Raw genomic sequence first — 19457 nt, forward strand, 5'->3', positions numbered from 1 at the left:
AGCCGAGGACATGCTAACGTTGTTTGTTAGTTAGTTAGTTACCTGCAGTGTTAGCCGAGGACATGCTAACGTTGTTTGTTAGTTAGTTAGTTACCTGCAGTGTTAGCCGAGGACATGCTAACGTTGTTTGTTAGTTAGTTAGTTACCTGCAGTGTTAGCCGAGGACATGCTAACGTTGTTTGTTAGTTAGTTAGTTACCTGCAGTGTTAGCCGAGGACATACTAACGTTGCTAACGTTGCTAACGTTGCTGGGTTCAGATTCACCAACGTTAGTCCGGAGCGGATCGAAAACGCGACATTCATTCATAGTTATTGCATGTTGGTAGTATTTCCTCCCTTTGGTGAAATATTCACTTTGCAAGTTGTCCTGTTGTCGTCTTTTTTAGGGATGTGTAACCAAACTTTCGAGCGTTTGTACCGCTTGGGCGCCATGTTTACTGTTGGCTGCTGGCTGCGCTGGACTCGCCACGCAACGCTGCGTGGTGACGCCATTCGCGCCCACTGGAATCGATAAGGGAATCGTTTGCAAAATCGCCAAACGATTCCAAGGAATTGAAACACTGGGAACCGGTTTTCGATTCCCATCCCTACCTGTCGCTGAACGCTGCAGCTTCTTCTCTTAACATTGTGACTGGTGAAAGGAAGTCAGACTTCCAAACAGTCTGAACCAAAACACCGAGGTCAGAGTCGGCAGAGTCGAGGTGTATTTGGCAGCAGCTCACTGTCATGATGTTTAAAGTCTAATGTTTCTAAATGCTTTGAGCTTGAAGGTGCGACTCTCATCTCTTCCAGATTCTCTCGTTCCCTCCAAAGCGGCTGACGAGCCTCTGAGGCGTTCAGGCCGTCTGTTCGGGGGTCTGATCAAGGACGTGACGCGGCGCTACCCGCAGTATCGAAGCGACATCCGGGACGCTCTGAACCCTCAGTGCATGGCGGCCATCGTCTTCATCTACTTTGCTGCGCTGTCTCCTGCCATCACCTTCGGCGGGCTGCTGGGTAAGTCAGAACCTCAGAGCGCTGCAGCTGACGTTCGGTGGGCTGCTCAGTAAGTCAGAACCTCAGAGCGCTGTACCTGACGTTCGGTGGGCTGCTGGGTAAGTCAGAACCTCAGAGCGCTGCAGCTGACGTTCGGTGGGCTGCTCAGTAAGTCAGAACCTCAGAGCGCTGCAGCTGACGTTCGGTGGGCTGCTCAGTAAGTCAGAACCTCAGAGCGCTGCAGCTGACGTTCGGTGGGCTGCTGGGTAAGTCAGAACCTCAGAGCGCTGCAGCTGACGTTCGGTGGGCTGCTCAGTAAGTCAGAACCTCAGAGCGCTGCAGCTGACGTTCGGTGGGCTGCTGGGTAAGTCAGAACCTCAGAGCGCTGCAGCTGACGTTCGGTGGGCTGCTCAGTAAGTCAGAACCTCAGAGCGCTGCAGCTGACGTTCGGTGGGCTGCCGGTTAACGGAGGGCCGGGGGGCCGTTTCTCTTGTGATGCAGGTGAGAAAACGGAGGGTCTGATTGGTGTGTCGGAGCTGATCGTCGCCACGGCGATGCAAGGCATCGTGTTCAGCGTGCTGGGAGCCCAACCTCTGCTGGTGATCGGCTTCTCCGGACCTCTGCTGGTGTTTGAAGAGGCCTTCTACACTGTGAGCTCACCTGGCAGCACACACCTGAGGGGCCCCCACACACCTGAGGGGCCACCGCCTCCCAGTCCCCCACAGAACACACACCTGAGGGGCCCCCACACACCTGAGGGGCCACCGCCTCCCAGTCCCCCACAGAACACACACCTGGGGGGCCACCGCCTCCCAGTCCCCCACAGAACACACACCTGAGGGGCCCCCACACACCTGAGGGGCCACCGCCTCCCAGTCCCCCACAGAACACACACCTGAGGGGCCACCGCCTCCCAGTCCCCCACAGAACACACACCTGAGGGGCCACCGCCTCCCAGTCCCCCACAGAACATACACCTGAGGGGCCCCCACACACCTGAGGGGCCACCGCCTCCCAGTCCCCCACAGAACACACACCTGAGGGGCCCCCACACACCTGAGGGGCCCCCGCCTCCCAGTCCCCCACAGAACACACACCTGAGGGGCCCCCGCCTCCCAGTCCCCCACAGAACACACACCTGAGGGGCCACCGCCTCCCAGTCCCCCACAGAACACACACCTGAGGGGCCACCGCCTCCCAGTCCCCCACAGAACACACACCTGAGGGGCCACCGCCTCCCAGTCCCCCACAGAACACACACCTGAGGGGCCACCGCCTCCCAGTCCCCCACAGAACACACACCTGAGGGGTCACCGCCTCCCAGTCCCCCACAGAACACACACCTGAGGGGCCCCCACACACCTGAGGGGCCCCCGCCTCCCAGTCCCCCACAGAACACACACCTGAGGGGCCCCCACACACCTGAGGGGCCTCCGCAGGGTTCCTCCTGTTCTCTGAAGTGTGCCTGGTTTGTGTTCCCGTTCAGTTCTGCAAAGACAACGGGATCGAGTACTTGACGGGCCGTGTGTGGATCGGTTTCTGGCTGGTGCTCATCGTTGTCCTCACCGTGGCCTTCGAGGGAAGCATCCTGGTTCGCTTTGTTTCCCGTTTCACTCAGGAGATCTTCTCCTTCCTCATCTCCCTCATCTTCATCTATGAGACCTTTGCCAAACTGATCAAGGTGAGTCTGCTGGGACATCTTTACAATTCCCAAGATGTGCCATAAGGTGTCTCAGTGTTACAGAAATGTGTTTAGGGTTCTCTACAGGCTTCCACATCTTCTGCCCACTGACCAACTCAGAGATATCTTGTTTTTCTTTGTTGGTCTCTTCCAGATCTTTAAGGAGCATCCACTCCAAAATTGTTACCATGGAAACAGCACAGTTTCTCCATCTCTCTGCAACGACACGGTTCCTGCCAGTAGACCCGGGAAGGTTGTTGGAGAGCCGAACACTGCGCTGCTGTCATTGGTCCTCATGGCGGGGACGTATTTCATCGCCTTCTACCTGCGCAAGTTCAAGAACAGCTCCTTCTTCCCAGGAAGGGTCAGTACGCACATGTTCAGGAACAGCTCCTTCTTCCCAGGAAGGGTCAGTACACACATGTTTAAGAACAGCTCCTTCTTCCCAGGAAGGGTCAGTACGCACATGTTCAGGAACAGCTCCTTCTTCCCAGGAAGGGTCAGTACGCACATGTTCAGGAACAGCTCCTTCTTCCCAGGAAGGGTCAGTACGCACATGTTCAGGAACAGCTCCTTCTTCCCAGGAAGGGTCAGTACGCACATGTTTAAGAACAGCTCCTTCTTCCCAGGAAGGGTCAGTACGCACATGTTTAAGAACAGCTCCTTCTTCCCAGGAAGGGTCAGTACACACATGTTGAAGAACAGCTCCTTCTTCCCAGGAAGGGTCAGTACGCACATGTTTAAGAACAGCTCCTTCTTCCCAGGAAGGGTCAGTACGCACATGTTTAAGAACAGCTCCTTCTCCAGGTGCTCTAGGGGCTCCAGGTGCTCCAGGTGCTCCAGGGGCTCCAGGTGCTCCAGGGGCTCCAGGTGCTCCAGGTGCTCCAGGTGCCCTAGGTGCTCCAGGTGCTCCAGGTGCTCCAGGTGCTCCAGGTGCTCCAGGTGCTCCAGGTGCCCTAGGTGCTCCAGGTGCTCCAGGTGCCCTAGGTGCTCCAGGTGCTCCAGGTGCTCCAGGTGCTCCAGGTGCTCCAGGTGCTCCAGGTGCTCCAGGTGCTCCAGGTGCCCTAGGTGCTCCAGGTGCTCCAGGTGCTCCAGGTGCTCCAGGTGCCCTAGGTGCTCCAGGTGCTCCAGGTGCTCCAGGTGCTCCAGGTGCTCCAGGTGCTCCAGGTGCCCTAGGTGCTCCAGGTGCTCCAGGTGCTCCAGGTGCTCCAGGTGCTCCAGGTGCTCCAGGTGCCCTAGGTGCTCCAGGTGCTCCAGGTGCTCCAGGTGCCCTAGGTGCTCCAGGTGCTCCAGGTGCTCCAGGTGCTCCAGGTGCTCCAGGTGCTCCAGGTGCTCCAGGTGCTCCAGGTGCCCTAGGTGATCCAGGTGCTCCAGGTGCTTCCGGAGGTTCTCAGAGCCCGAGTTGGTTCATATGGCTCTAACATGTCAGAGATGTACTTTGGTGCTGGACCATGAAGAGACTTGTACACAAGCAGAGCTGTTTTAAAGTCTATTCTCTGAGCGACAGGAAGCCAGTGCAGAGACCTGAGCACTGGACTAATATGGTGGTGTTTCCTGGTTCTGGTCAGGACTGGAGCAGCAGCGTTCTGGATGTACTGCAGCTGTCTTACAGCCCGTTTAGAGCCCAGTGAGCAGGCCGTTACAGCAGTCTAACCTGCTGGAGACAAACGCATGGATCAGTCTCTCTAAGTCTGCTTTAGACACTATTCCTTTGATTCTGGCAATGTTTTTTAGATGGTAAAAAGCTGCTGATGTTACAGATTTAATGTGGCTGTTAAAGTTCAGGTCTGAGTCCAATATTACGCCCAGATTTCTAACCTGATAGTTAGGTTTTAGAGAGAGAGTCTCAAGGTGACTGATAACACTTTCTCTTTGTTTCTGTGGGCCACAGACAATGATTTCAGTTTAGCTGGAGTTTAGCTTAGCATCCACACACTGATGGAGGTTTGTTCCTGGTTCTGGTTCCGATGGAGGTTTGTTCCTGGTCCTGGTTCTGATGGAGGTTTGTTCCTGGTTCTGGTTCTGGTTCTGATGGAGGTTTGTTCCTGGTTCTGGTTCTGATGGAGGTTTGTTCCTGGTTCTGGTTCCGATGGAGGTTTGTTCCTGGTCCTGGTTCTGATGGAGGTTTGTTCCTGGTTCTGGTTCTGGTTCTGATGGAGGTTTGTTCCTGGTTCTGGTTCTGATGGAGGTTTGTTCCTGGTTCTGATGGAGGTTTGTTCCTGGTTCTGGTTCTGGTTCTGATGGAGGTTTGTTCCTGATTCTGGTTCTGATGGAGGTTTGTTCCTGGTTCTGGTTCTGATGGAGGTTTGTTCCTGGTTCTGGTTCTGGTTCTGATGGAGGTTTGTTCCTGGTTCTGGTTCTGATGGAGGTTTGTTCCTGGTTCTGATGGAGGTTTGTTCCTGGTTCTGGTTCTGGTTCTGATGGAGGTTTGTTCCTGATTCTGGTTCTGATGGAGGTTTGTTCCTGGTTCTGGTTCTGATGGAGGTTTGTTCCTGATTCTGGTTCTGATGGAGGTTTGTTCCTGGTTCTGGTTCTGATGGAGGTTTGTTCCTGGTTCTGGTTCCGATGGAGGTTTGTTCCTGGTTCTGATGGAGGTTTGTTCCTGGTTCTGGTTCTGGTTCTGATGGAGGTTTGTTCCTGGTTCTGGTTCTGGTTCTGATGGAGGTTTGTTCCTGGTTCTGGTTCTGATGGAAGTTTCTTCCTGGTTCTGGTTCTGATGGAGGTTTGTTCCTGGTTCTGGTTCTGATGGAGGTTTCTTCCTGGTTCTGGTTCTGATGGAGGTTTCTTCCTGGTTCTGGTGGAGGTTTCTTCCTGGTTCTGGTTCTGGTTCTGATGGAGGTTTCTTCCTGGTTCTGGTTCTGATGGAGGTTTGTTCCTGGTTCTGGTTCTGATGGAGGTTTCTTCCTGGTTCTGGTTCTGGTTCTGATGGAGGTTTGTTCCTGGTCCTGGTTCTGGTTCTGATGGAGGTTTGTTCCTGGTCCTGGTTCTGATGGAGGTTTCTTCCTGGTTCTGATGGAGGTTTCTTCCTGGTTCTGGTTCTGGTTCTGATGGAGGTTTCTTCCTGGTTCTGGTTCTGGTTCTGATGGAGGTTTGTTCCTGGTCCTGGTTCTGATGGAGGTTTGTTCCTGGTTCTGGTTCTGGTGGAGGTTTGTTCCTGGTTCTGGTTCTGGTTCTGATGGAGGTTTGTTCCTGGTTCTGGTTCTGATGGAGGTTTCTTCCTGGTTCTGGTTCTGGTTCTGATGGAGGTTTGTTCCTGGTTCTGGTTCTGATGGAGGTTTCTTCCTGGTTCTGATGGAGGTTTCTTCCTGGTTCTGGTTCTGGTTCTGATGGAGGTTTGTTCCTGGTCCTGGTTCTGGTTCTGATGGAGGTTTCTTCCTGGTCCTGGTTCTGATGGAGGTTTCTTCCTGGTTCTGGTTCTGGTTCTGATGGAGGTTTGTTCCTGGTCCTGGTTCTGGTTCTGATGGAGGTTTCTTCCTGGTTCTGGTTCTGGTTCTGATGGAGGTTTCTTCCTGGTTCTGGTTCTGGTTCTGATGGAGGTTTGTTCCTGGTCCTGGTTCTGATGGAGGTTTGTTCCTGGTCCTGGTTCTGATGGAGGTTTGTTCCTGGTTCTGGTTCTGATGGAGGTTTCTTCCTGGTTCTGGTTCTGGTTCTGATGGAGGTTTGTTCCTGGTCCTGGTTCTGATGGAGGTTTGTTCCTGGTCCTGGTTCTGATGGAGGTTTGTTCCTGGTTCTGGTTCTGATGGAGGTTTCTTCCTGGTTCTGGTTCTGATGGAGGTTTCTTCCTGGTTCTGGTTCTGGTTCTGATGGAGGTTTGTTCCTGGTTCTGGTTCTGATGGAGGTTTGTTCCTGGTCCTGGTTCTGATGGAGGTTTGTTCCTGGTTCTGGTTCTGATGGAGGTTTGTTCCTGGTCCTGGTTCTGATGGAGGTTTCTTCCTGGTTCTGGTTCTGATGGAGGTTTCTTCCTGGTTCTGGTTCTGGTTCTGATGGAGGTTTCTTCCAGGTTCTGGTTCTGATGGAGGTTTCTTCCTGGTTCTGGTTCTGGTTCTGATGGAGGTTTGTTCCTGGTTCTGGTTCTGATGGAGGTTTGTTCCTGGTTCTGGTTCTGGTTCTGATGGAGGTTTGTTCCTGGTTCTGGTTCTGATGGAGGTTTGTTCCTGGTTCTGATGGAGGTTTGTTCCTGGTTCTGGTTCTGGTTCTGATGGAGGTTTGTTCCTGATTCTGGTTCTGATGGAGGTTTGTTCCTGGTTCTGGTTCCGATGGAGGTTTGTTCCTGGTTCTGATGGAGGTTTGTTCCTGGTTCTGGTTCTGGTTCTGATGGAGGTTTGTTCCTGGTTCTGGTTCTGATGGAGGTTTGTTCCTGGTTCTGGTTCTGATGGAAGTTTCTTCCTGGTTCTGGTTCTGATGGAGGTTTGTTCCTGGTTCTGGTTCTGATGGAGGTTTCTTCCTGGTTCTGGTTCTGATGGAGGTTTCTTCCTGGTTCTGGTGGAGGTTTCTTCCTGGTTCTGGTTCTGGTTCTGATGGAGGTTTCTTCCTGGTTCTGGTTCTGATGGAGGTTTGTTCCTGGTTCTGGTTCTGATGGAGGTTTCTTCCTGGTTCTGGTTCTGGTTCTGATGGAGGTTTGTTCCTGGTCCTGGTTCTGGTTCTGATGGAGGTTTGTTCCTGGTCCTGGTTCTGATGGAGGTTTCTTCCTGGTTCTGATGGAGGTTTCTTCCTGGTTCTGGTTCTGGTTCTGATGGAGGTTTCTTCCTGGTTCTGGTTCTGGTTCTGATGGAGGTTTGTTCCTGGTCCTGGTTCTGATGGAGGTTTGTTCCTGGTTCTGGTTCTGGTGGAGGTTTGTTCCTGGTTCTGGTTCTGGTTCTGATGGAGGTTTCTTCCTGGTTCTGGTTCTGATGGAGGTTTGTTCCTGGTTCTGGTTCTGGTGGAGGTTTCTTCCTGGTTCTGGTTCTGGTTCTGATGGAGGTTTGTTCCTGGTTCTGGTTCTGATGGAGGTTTGTTCCTGGTCCTGGTTCTGATGGAGGTTTGTTCCTGGTTCTGATGGAGGTTTCTTCCTGGTTCTGGTTCTGGTTCTGATGGAGGTTTGTTCCTGGTTCTGATGGAGGTTTGTTCCTGGTTCTGATGGAGGTTTCTTCCTGGTTCTGGTTCTGGTTCTGATGGAGGTTTGTTCCTGGTTCTGGTTCTGATGGAGGTTTCTTCCTGGTTCTGATGGAGGTTTCTTCCTGGTTCTGGTTCTGGTTCTGATGGAGGTTTGTTCCTGGTCCTGGTTCTGGTTCTGATGGAGGTTTCTTCCTGGTCCTGGTTCTGATGGAGGTTTCTTCCTGGTTCTGGTTCTGGTTCTGATGGAGGTTTGTTCCTGGTCCTGGTTCTGGTTCTGATGGAGGTTTCTTCCTGGTTCTGGTTCTGGTTCTGATGGAGGTTTGTTCCTGGTTCTGGTTCTGATGGAGGTTTCTTCCTGGTTCTGGTTCTGATGGAGGTTTCTTCCTGGTTCTGGTTCTGGTTCTGATGGAGGTTTGTTCCTGGTCCTGGTTCTGATGGAGGTTTGTTCCTGGTCCTGGTTCTGATGGAGGTTTGTTCCTGGTTCTGGTTCTGATGGAGGTTTCTTCCTGGTTCTGGTTCTGATGGAGGTTTCTTCCTGGTTCTGGTTCTGGTTCTGATGGAGGTTTGTTCCTGGTTCTGGTTCTGATGGAGGTTTGTTCCTGGTCCTGGTTCTGATGGAGGTTTGTTCCTGGTTCTGGTTCTGATGGAGGTTTGTTCCTGGTCCTGGTTCTGATGGAGGTTTCTTCCTGGTTCTGGTTCTGATGGAGGTTTCTTCCTGGTTCTGGTTCTGGTTCTGATGGAGGTTTCTTCCAGGTTCTGGTTCTGATGGAGGTTTCTTCCTGGTTCTGGTTCTGGTGGAGGTTTCTTCCTGGTTCTGGTTCTGGTTCTGATGGAGGTTTCTTCCTGGTTCTGGTTCTGGTTCTGATGGAGGTTTCTTACTGGTTCTGGTTCTGATGGAGGTTTCTTTCTGGTTCTGGTGGAAGTTTCTTCCTGGTTCTGGTTCTGATGGAGGTTTCTTCCTGGTTCTGGTTCTGGTGGAGGTTTCTTCCTGGTTCTGGTTCTGGTTCTGATGGAGGTTTCTTCCTGGTTCTAGTTCTGGTTCTGATGGAGGTTTCTTCCTGGTTCTGGTTCTGATGGAGGTTTCTTCCTGGTTCTGGTTCTGGTTCTGATGAAGGTTTGTTCCTGGTCCTGGTTCTGATGGAGGTTTCTTCCTGGTTCTGGTTCTGATGGAGGTTTCTTCCTGGTTCTGGTTCTGGTTCTGATGGAGGTTTCTTCCAGGTTCTGGTTCTGATGGAGGTTTCTTCCTGGTTCTGGTTCTGGTTCTGATGGAGGTTTCTTCCGGGTTCTGGTTCTGGTTCTGATGGAGGTTTCTTACTGGTTCTGGTTCTGATGGAGGTTTCTTCCTGGTTCTGGTTCGGTTGGAAGTTTCTTCCTGGTTCTGGTTCTGATGGAGGTTTCTTCCTGGTTCTGGTTCTGGTTCTGATGGAGGTTTCCTCCTGGTTCTGGTTCTGGTTCTGATGGAGGTTTCTTCCTGGTTCTGGTTCTGATGGAGGTTTCTTCCTGGTTCTGGTTCTGGTTCTGATGGAGGTTTCTTCCTGGTTCTGGTTCTGATGGAGGTTTCTTCCTGGTTCTGGTTCTGGTGGAGGTTTCTTCCTGGTTCTGGTTCTGGTGGAGGTTTCTTCCTGGTTCTGGTTCTGATGGAGGTTTCTTCCTGGTTCTGGTTCTGGTGGAGGTTTCTTCCTGGTTCTGGTTCTGATGGAGGTTTCTTCCTGGTTCTGGTTCTGATGGAGGTTTGTTCCTGGTTCTGGTTCTGATGGAGGTTTGTTCCTGGTCCTGGTTCTGGTTCTGATGGAGGTTTGTTCCTGGTTCTGGTTCTGGTTCTGATGGAGGTTTGTTCCTGGTTCTGGTTCTGATGGAGGTTTGTTCCTGGTTCTAGTTCTGGTTCTGATGGAGGTTTTTCCTGGTTCTGGTTCTGATGGAGGTTTGTTCCTGGTTCTAGTTCTGGTTCTGATGGAGGTTTGTTCCTGGTTCTGGTTCTGATGGAGGTTTGTTCCTGGTTCTAGTTCTGGTTCTGATGGAGGTTTGTTCCTGGTTCTGGTTCTGATGGAGGTTTGTTCCTGGTTCTGGTTCTGATAGAGGTTTGTTCCTGGTTCTGATTCTGGTTCTGATGGAGGTTTGTTCCTGGTTCTGGTTCTGATGGAGGTTTGTTCCTGGTTCTGGTTCTGATGGAGGTTTGTTCCTGGTTCTGGTTCTGATGGAGGTTTGTTCCTGGTTCTGGTTCTGATGGAGGTTTGTTCCTGGTTCTAGTTCTGATGGAGGTTTCTTACTGGTTCTGGTTCTGATGGAGGTTTGTTCCTGGTTCTGATTCTGGTTCTGATGGAGGTTTGTTCCTGGTTCTGGTTCTGATGGAGGTTTGTTCCTGGTTCTGGTTCTGATGGAGGTTTCTTCCTGGTTTTGTGCAATCTGTTGGTTTCCTTAGCTGGGAAATGTTTTTGAATTGGTTCTGTATGAATGAATTGGATTATTTTGAATTTAATTCATTGGATTTAATTGGATTATGATGACAATGAATTGAACTCCAATTGGCTTCAATTGGACTGTATAATTTAAGTGCCTTGAGATGATATTTATTGTAATTTGGCGCCATATAACAAAATAAAACTGGACTGAATGGAGTTTGTTTATGACAGTGCAGATGGAAGATGGAGTTAGGTTCATGCAATCAGACCCGTTTACAGTGTTCATCTGGAGGAGACACTCTGGGTCAGCATATAACACTTCCCTACATATATATATATATATATATATATATATATATATATATATAAATATACAGAGGCGCACCTTGTCAACAGGCAACTGCTTGATCCACTAGGGGCCCCCGAGAGCTGAGGTGCATTCAATCAAAGATTGTCTAGTTACTTTATAAACTGTCTCAAACAGTGGCGAAGGTTCGTGGTGAACATGTTTTCTTTGAACAGTTAAATTTAAATGATTTAGTCAAAGATTGTCTCGTTAACATGCCGTTCTATAATTCCATAATTGCATTGTTGACTTTGTCAAACTCACGTCGAGTTCCACTGTAGGCTATGTTCGGAGAACTAGCCCCTCAGAGTGTTTGCGATCGTTGGCAACGTTCGCCGGAAATTCAAGGCTAGTGGAAAATAAAAACCATACTCATGAAGTCGATATCATGAACAGCTTTACTTGTCACAAAGAATCTTTAAATGAACACAATCATTATTGGATGGCCAGCTACACCCGGTAGATAAATACCAACAGGCGAATATCAAGTGCAAACGTAGATAACGTAGTTGTCATGTCTGTGACTTTTGCCATGTTGTTAGTTTCTGCTTAAGTTCTTAGTTTTCTCATGTTTTAGGTTCAGGTCTTGTGTTTAGTTTTTTCATGTCATGCCATCAGCCTCACGTCCCTCACCTGTGTTTTCCCCATCAGCTGCACTCAATCCCTAATCAGCCTCCACAGTATTTAGTTTCCAGGTCCCCTCATTGTTTTATGAGATCTTTACCCGTCAACATCTTCCATGCCACGACCAAGATAAGTGTTTGTCTCATGCAATGTCAAGTGTTTTGTTTTGTTTTGTTTTGTTTTGTTTTGTTTTGTTTTGTTTTGTTTTGTTTTGTTTTGTTTTGTTCTGTTCAGTATTTATCCCACAGTTTAGGTTTTTTGAATCCGGCTCAGCCGCGCTTTTTGTTTGAACTTTGTTTTTGTAAATAAATCAAGTTTGCCTTTTTGAATATCCGTGTCCTTTCACGCCACCCAAACTGACAGTAGTCTTTTTTATTTATTTATTCTTTACATGTATATTTTAAAAATAACAATGTTTTTCATGTTTGGAATAAAAAGAGGTTTTATTTCCTACATTTTTCGTTGGTCAGATGTTTTGGTGACGAACACTGGTCGGTAGGGCCCCCTAGGATTTTTTTCGCCACTGATGTCAGTCATGTGTCGGCTCTGTTTTTGTGTTGCAGCTCCGCAGGATCATCGGAGACTTTGGGGTTCCCATTGCGATCCTGATCATGGTGCTGGTGGACTACAGCGTGGAGGACACCTACACACAGGTCAGGGGGGGGGAAACCGAGGTTAAAGAACCAATGTGCACCCGGGACGGGCGGGTTAAAGGGATAATCCGGAGTAAAATGCACTTTAGATCAATTTACGGGATGTTGGGAGTACATACGTTGAGTTGACATCAAAATCATGTCATTCGGATGCGTTTTGAGAATTTCGATTTGACCGTTTTTAGCCAAAAGTTGTTAGCCTGGAAGTCAGAGCGGCATATCATGTTACCGCTACAAAACGCTATTTTATACCTCTTCTACAGCTCCAAACAACATAACACTTACGTGGTAGTGAGTAGAGGGTCCCTAAAGCCAAACCGAAGTGTCCCGAGGTCTTCATGTGGTCGGATAGAGAGTCCAGAATGAATTTAATCAAGCCAGTACCTTTCCGGAAATGTGGCTGCTGCAGCTGCCGCTACAGACTGTGGTGAAGTTGGTTTGATATTGGATATTCGACAGATATTCACAATAAGGAAATAAGGTGTCTTTTTTTTTTTTTTTCAAACCAACTTCACCACTGTCTGTAACCCGATGTGCACCCGGGACCGGCGGCTGAACGTTCTCCTTTTGGCCCACAGAAGCTGAACGTACCCAGCGGATTCTCCGTGTCCAGTCCAGAAAAGAGAGGCTGGCTGATTTCTCCTCTGGGCTCAGACGGGCAGTTTCCGGTTTGGATGATGGGCGCCAGTATCCTGCCGGCCATCCTGGTCTTCATCCTGATCTTCATGGAGTCCCAGATAACTGCGTAAAAACCTTTACCTGTTTAACCTCCTGTTACCTGTTTAACCTCCTGTTATCTGTTTAACCTCCTGTTACCTGTAAAACCTCCTGTTACCTGTTTAACCTCCTGTTATCTGTTTAACCTCCTGTTTTCTGTTTAACCTCCTGTTTTCTGTTTAACCTCCTGTTACCTGTTTAACCTCCTGTTACCTGTAAAACCTCCTGTTACCTGTTTAACCTCCTGTTATCTGTTTAACCTCCTGTTTTCTGTTTAACCTCCTGTTTAACCTCCTGTTACCTGTTTAACCTCCTGTTATCTGTTTAACCTCCTGTTTAACCTCCTGTTACCTGTTTAACCTCCTGTTACCTGTTTAAACTCCTGTTTAACCTCCTGTTATCTGTTTAACCTCCTGTTTTCTGTTTAACCTCCTGTTACCTGTTTAACCTCCTGTTTAACCTCCTGTTACCTGTTTGCCCTCCTGTTACCTGTAAAACCTCCTGTTACCTGTTTAACCTCCTGTTACCTGTTTAACCTCCTGTTATCTGTTTAACCTCCTGTTATCTGTTTAACCTCCTGTTATCTGTTTAACCTCCTGTTACCTGTTTAACCTCCTGTTTTCTGTTTAACCTCCTGTTACCTGTTTAACCTCCTGTTATCTGTTTAACCTCCTGTTATCTGTTTAACCTCCTGTTACCTGTAAAACCTCCTGTTACCTGTTTAACCTCCTGTTACCTGTTTAACCTCCTGTTATCTGTTTAACCTCCTGTTACCTGTAAAACCTCCTGTTACCTGTTTAACCTCCTGTTTTCTGTTTAACCTCCTGTTACCTGTTTAACCTCCTGTTACCTGTTTAACCTCCTGTTACCTGTTTAACCTCCTGTTACCTGTTTAACCTCCTGTTATCTGTTTAACCTCCTGTTACCTGTTTAACCTCCTGTTACCTGTTTAACCTCCTGTTACCTGTTTAACCTCCTGTTTTCTGTTTAACCTCCTGTTACCTGTAAAACCTCCTGTTACCTGTTTAACCTCCTGTTTAACCTCCTGTTACCTGTTTAACCTCCTGTTACCTGTATAACCTCCTGTTTAACCTCCTGTTACCTGTTTAACCTCCTGTTATCTGTTTAACCTCCTGTTATCTGTTTAACCTCCTGTTACCTGTTTAACCTCCTGTTATCTGTTTAACCTCCTGTTTAACCTCCTGTTACCTGTTTAACCTCCTGTTTAACCTCCTGTTACCTGTTTAACCTCCTGTTACCTGTTTAACCTCCTGTTTAACCTCCTGTTACCTGTTTAACCTCCTGTTTAACCTCCTGTTACCTGTTTAACCTCCTGTTTAACCTCCTGTTACCTGTTTAACCTCCTGTTACCTGTTTAACCTCCTGTTTAACCTCCTGTTATCTGTTTAACCTCCTGTTATCTGTTTAACCTCCTGTTTAACCTCCTGTTACCTGTTTAACCTCCTGTTATCTGTTTAACCTCCTGTTACCTGTATAACCCCCTGTTATCTGTTTAACCACCTGTATAACCTCCTGTATAACCTCCTGTTACCTGTATAACCTGCAGGCTGATCGTCAGTAAGAAGGAGAGGATGCTGGTGAAGGGAACCGGTTTCCACTTGGACCTCTTAATCATCGTGGTGATGGGGGGGGTCTCGGCCCTGTTTGGTTTGCCCTGGTTATCCGCCGCCACAGTTCGGTCCGTCACCCACACCAACGCCCTCACCGTCATGAGCAAAGCCGTCGCCCCCGGAGATAAGCCTCGCATCCAGGAGGTCAAGGAGCAGAGGGTGACGGGGTTCCTGGTGGCTGTGTTAGTGGGTAGGAGCTGCTGAGCGTTCCTAGGCGCCTTCTTCACCCGTACCGCTGCGTCTTCTTGCCTACTGACCAGGTCTCTGCTCTGCCAGGTCTGTCCATCGTTATCGGGGAAGTTCTGCGTCAGATCCCTCTGGCCGTGCTGTTCGGCATCTTTCTCTACATGGGTGTGATGTCGCTGAACGGGATCCAGCTCACAGAGCGACTCATCCTGCTCCTGATGCCCCCAAAGTACCACCCGGACCACAACTATGTCCGCAAGGTAAGCCTCGTGTCCTCGGGGGTCCAGTAACACATCCGTTAGTCTCTTCCTCCAGCTAAACTCAGACAAAACTGAAATCATTGTCTGTGGCCCACAGAAACAAAGAGAAAGTGTTATCAGTCACCTTGAGACTCTCTCTCTAAAACCTAACTATCAGGTTAGAAATCTCGGGGGAATATTGGACTCAGACCTGAACTTTAACAGCCACATTAAATCAGTTACATCAGCAGCTTTTTACCATCTAAAAAACATTGCCAGAATCAAAGGAATAGTGTCTAAAGCAGACTTAGAGAGACTGATCCATGCGTTTGTCTCCAGCAGGTTAGACTGCTGTAACGGCCTGCTCACTGGGCTCTAAACGGGCTATAAGACAGCTGCAGTACATCCAGAACGCTGCTGCTCCAGTCCTGACTAGAACCAGGAAATACCACCATATTAGTCCAGTGCTCAGGTCTCTGCACTGGCTTCCTGTCGCTCAGAGAATAGACTTTAAAACAGCTCTGCTTGTGTACAAGTCTCTTCATGGTCAAGCGCCAAAGTACATCTCTGACATGTTAGAGCCATATGAACCAACTGGGACTCTGAGAACCTCAGGGAGGGGTCTCCTGCCCCAGGGAGGGGTCTCCTGCCCCAGGGAGGGGTCTCCTGCCCCAGGGAGGGGTCTCCTGCTGGGGCCCAGAGTCAGGACTAAACAAGGCGATGCTGCGTTTCAGTTTTATGCTCCTAACATCTGGAACAGTCTTCCAGAAGATGTGAGACAGGCCTCAACTCTGACAATGTTTAAATCCAGGCTGAAAACAGTTCTGTTTAGCTGCATGTGACACCTGAAAGTGTTTTATCTGCACTCTTCACTTTTTAATTAATTAATGACTATTTTAATGGGTTTTTAATATATATATATATTTTTTTTTTAATTATTCCTTTTTAATGATTTTATTGCCTTCTTGTGATTTTATGTAGCTGTGAAGCACTTTGAATTACCTTGTGTACGAATTGTGCTCTACAAATAAACTGGCCTTGCCTTCCTCGACTGGTTGGGATCAGACATGCAGCCACACTTTGATGTCAGCACCACTTCTGACCATGAAGGGGAATGATGACTCGCTGATTCAGCATTTTATGGTTTTAAGTCCACCTGGAACTAGACTGTTTTCATTCGGGTCCCTGAGGACTTGAGCTACATTGAGTCCAAACTCAATGTCAGATAGGCAAGGAAAGTTTATCTGACATTGTTCAAAGAGCTTTACAGCTCCATAAAGTCACAAGAAGGCAGATAAAACACTTTCAGGTGTCACATGCAGCTAAACAGAACTGTTTTCAGCCTGGATTTAAACATTGTCAGAGCTGAGGCCTGTCTCACATCTGCTGGAAGGCTGTTCCAGATGTTAGGAGCATCAAACTGAAACGCAGCCTCAGCTTGTTTAGTCCTGACTCTGGGCCCCAGCAGGAGACCCCTCCCTGGGGCAGGAGACCCCTCCCTGGGGCAGGAGACCCCTCCCCGGGGCAGGAGACGCATGGATCAGTCTCTCTAAGTCTGGTTTAGACACTATTCCTTTCATTCTGGCCATGTTTTTTAGATGGTAAAAAGCTGCTGATGTTACAGATTTAATGTGGCTGTTAAAGTTCAGCTCTCAGTTAGATTTCTAACCTGATTATTAGGTTTCAGAGTCTGAGGGAAAACGCTGCAGGGACCAGCAGCTGATTTACAGGTTCCCGTCTCTGTCTCTACTGTCCCACAGGTGCGAACATTAAGGATGCACCTGTTCACTCTCGTCGAGCTGACGTGTCTGTCTCTGCTGTGGGTCGTCATGGCGACAGCAGCTGCGCTGGCGTTCCCCTTCATGTTGCTGCTGACCATCCCTGTGAGGATGCTGCTGCTGCCCCGCCTCTTCAGCCGCCGAGAGCTGCAGAGTGTGAGTCCCTCAGTGACGTCATCCTGACCTCATCAGAACGCACCTTTTTCAGCACGTCACATTGTTAAGAGGAACATTTCCTTCTTGTCCACCAGCGAACCAGATCTCTGAAATATGAGAACTTTATTGTCTGTTTTCACAGTAAACAACATAAACCAATCAAAGCGGAGACGCGCCCTGTCCGCCACACCCTGTCCGCCGCGCCCTGTACGACCTGTCCGACGCGCCCTGTCCGACCTGTCCGCCGCGCTCTGTACGACCTGTCCGACGCGCCCTGTCCGACCTGTCCGCCGCGCTCTGTCCGCCGCGACCTGTCCGACGCGCCCTGTCCGCCGCGACCTGTCCGACGCGCCCTGTCCGCCGCGACCTGTACGACCTGTCCCCCGCGCCCTGTACGACCTGTCCGACGCGCTCTGTCCGACGCGCTCTGTACGACTTGTACGACGCGCTCTGTACGACGCGCTCTGTACGACTTGTCCGACGCGCTCTGTACGACGCGCTCTGTACGACGCGCTCTGTACGACTTGTCCGACGCGCTCTGTCCGACCCGCTCTGTCCGACGCGCTCTGTACGTCGCGCTCTGTACGACGCGCTCTGTACGACTTGTCCGACGCGCTCTGTCCGACCCGCTCTGTCCGACGCGCTCTGTACGACCTATCCGACGCACCCTGTCCGACGCACCCTGTACGACCTGTCCGACGCGCTCTGTACGACGCGCTCTGTACGACTTGTACGACGCGCTCTGTCCGACGCGCTCTGTACGACTTGTACGACGCGCTCTGTACGACGCGCTCTGTACGACGCGCTCTGTACGACTTGTCCGACGCGCTCTGTCCGACCCGCTCTGTCCGACGCGCTCTGTACGTCGCGCTCTGTACGACCTGTCCGACGCACCCTGTACGACTTGTACGACGCGCCCTGTACGACCTGTCCGACGCGCTCTGTACGACGCGCTCTGTACGACCTGTCCCCCGCGCCCTGTACGACCTGTCCGACGCGCTCTGTACGACACGCTCTGTACGACCTATCCGACGCACCCTGTACGACACGCTCTGTACGACCTGTCCGACGCACCCTGTACGACGCGCTCTGTACGACGCGCTCTGTACGACTTGTACGACGCGCTCTGTCCGACGCGCTCTGTACGACTTGTACGACGCGCTCTGTACGACTTGTACGACGCGCTCTGTACGACTTGTACGACGCGCTCTGTACGACGCGCTCTGTACGACGCGCTCTGTACGACTTGTCCGACGCGCTCTGTCCGACGCGCTCTGTCCGACGCGCTCTGTACGTCGCGCTCTGTACGTCGCGCTCTGTACGACCTGTCCGACGCGCTCTGTCCGACGCGCTCTGTACGTCGCGCTCTGTACGACCTGTCCGACGCGCTCTGTACGACTTGTACGTCGCGCTCTGTACGACCTGTCCGACGCACCCTGTACGACTTGTACGACGCGCTCTGTACGACCTGTCCGACGCGCTCTGTACGACTTGTCCGATGCGCTCTGTCCGACGCGCTCTGTACGACTTGTCCGCCGCGCCCTGTCCGCCATGTCCGACGCGCCCTGTACGACCTGTCCGACGCGCCCTGTACGACTTGTCCACCGCGCCATGTCCGACGCGCTCTGTACGACCTGTCCGACGCGCTCTGTACGACCTGTCCGACGCGCTCTGTACGACTTGTCCGATGCGCTCTGTACGCCCTGTCCGCCGCGACCTGTCCGACGCGCCCTGTCCGCCGCGACCTGTACGACCTGTCCCCCGCGCCCTGTACGACCTGTCCGACGCGCTCTGTACGACGCGCCCTGTACGACCTGTCCGACGCGCTCTGTACGACGCGCTCTGTACGACCTGTCCGACGCGCTCTGTACGACACGCTCTGTACGACACGCTCTGTACGACCTATCCGACGCACCCTGTACGACACGCTCTGTACGACCTATCCGACGCACCCTGTCCGACGCACCCTGTACGACCTGTCCGACGCACCCTGTACGACGCGCTCTGTACGACGCGCTCTGTACGACGCGCTCTGTACGACGCGCTCTGTCCGACGCGCTCTGTACGACTTGTACGACGCGCTCTGTACGACGCGCTCTGTACGACTTGTCCGACGCGCTCTGTCCGACCCGCTCTGTCCGACGCGCTCTGTACGTCGCGCTCTGTACGACCTGTCCGACGCACCCTGTACGACTTGTACGACGCGCTCTGTACGACCTGTCCGACGCGCTCTGTACGACTTGTCCGATGCGCTCTGTCCGACGCGCTCTGTACGACTTGTCCGCCGCGCCCTGTCCGCCATGTCCGACGCGCCCTGTACGACCTGTCCGACGCGCCCTGTACGACTTGTCCACCGCGCCATGTCCGACGCGCTCTGTACGACCTGTCCGACGCGCTCTGTACGACCTGTCCGACGCGCTCTGTACGACCTGTCCGACGCGCTCTGTACGACCTGTCCGACGCGCTCTGTACGACCTGTCCGACGCGCTCTGTACGACCTATCCGACGCACCCTGTCCGACGCACCCTGTACGACCTGTCCGACGCGCTCTGTACGACGCGCTCTGTCCGACGCGCTCTGTACGACTTGTACGACGCGCTCTGTACGACGCGCTCTGTACGACTTGTCCGACGCGCTCTGTCCGACGCGCTCTGTCCGTCGCGCTCTGTACGTCGCGCTCTGTACGACCTGTCCGACGCGCTCTGTCCGACGCGCTCTGTCCGACGCGCTCTGTCCGACGCGCTCTGTCCGACGCGCTCTGTACGTCGCGCTCTGTACGACCTGTCCGACGCGCTCTGTACGACTTGTACGACGCGCTCTGTACGACCTGTCCGACGCACCCTGTACGACTTGTACGACGCGCTCTGTACGACCTGTACGACGCGCTCTGTACGACTTGTCCGATGCGCTCTGTCCGACGCGCTCTGTACGACTTGTCCGCCGCGCCCTGTCCGCCATGTCCGACGCGCCCTGTACGA

The 19457-nt window shown here is 51.4% G+C and overlaps 1 protein-coding gene across 4 annotated transcripts in view; it reads left to right on the forward strand.

Annotated features, from left to right (window-relative positions):
- The window catches only part of slc4a2a (solute carrier family 4 member 2a), a 69074-nt gene that overhangs the window by 47725 nt on the left and 1892 nt on the right, over positions 1-19457 (forward strand). For all 4 annotated transcript variants that reach the window (XM_075482471.1, XM_075482470.1, XM_075482473.1 and 1 more), the window contains 9 exons: positions 793-996; positions 1477-1625; positions 2462-2656; positions 2811-3020; positions 11683-11772; positions 12351-12517; positions 14057-14310; positions 14397-14566; positions 16306-16479. In XM_075482471.1, the coding sequence (XP_075338586.1) occupies positions 793-996; positions 1477-1625; positions 2462-2656; positions 2811-3020; positions 11683-11772; positions 12351-12517; positions 14057-14310; positions 14397-14566; positions 16306-16479 (1613 nt within the window). The remainder of the gene's footprint in view (positions 1-792; positions 997-1476; positions 1626-2461; positions 2657-2810; positions 3021-11682; positions 11773-12350; positions 12518-14056; positions 14311-14396; positions 14567-16305; positions 16480-19457) is intronic.

Source organism: Odontesthes bonariensis, chromosome 14 (assembly GCF_027942865.1).
Source record: "Odontesthes bonariensis isolate fOdoBon6 chromosome 14, fOdoBon6.hap1, whole genome shotgun sequence".
In the NCBI taxonomy this organism is placed as follows: Eukaryota; Metazoa; Chordata; class Actinopteri; order Atheriniformes; family Atherinopsidae; genus Odontesthes; species Odontesthes bonariensis.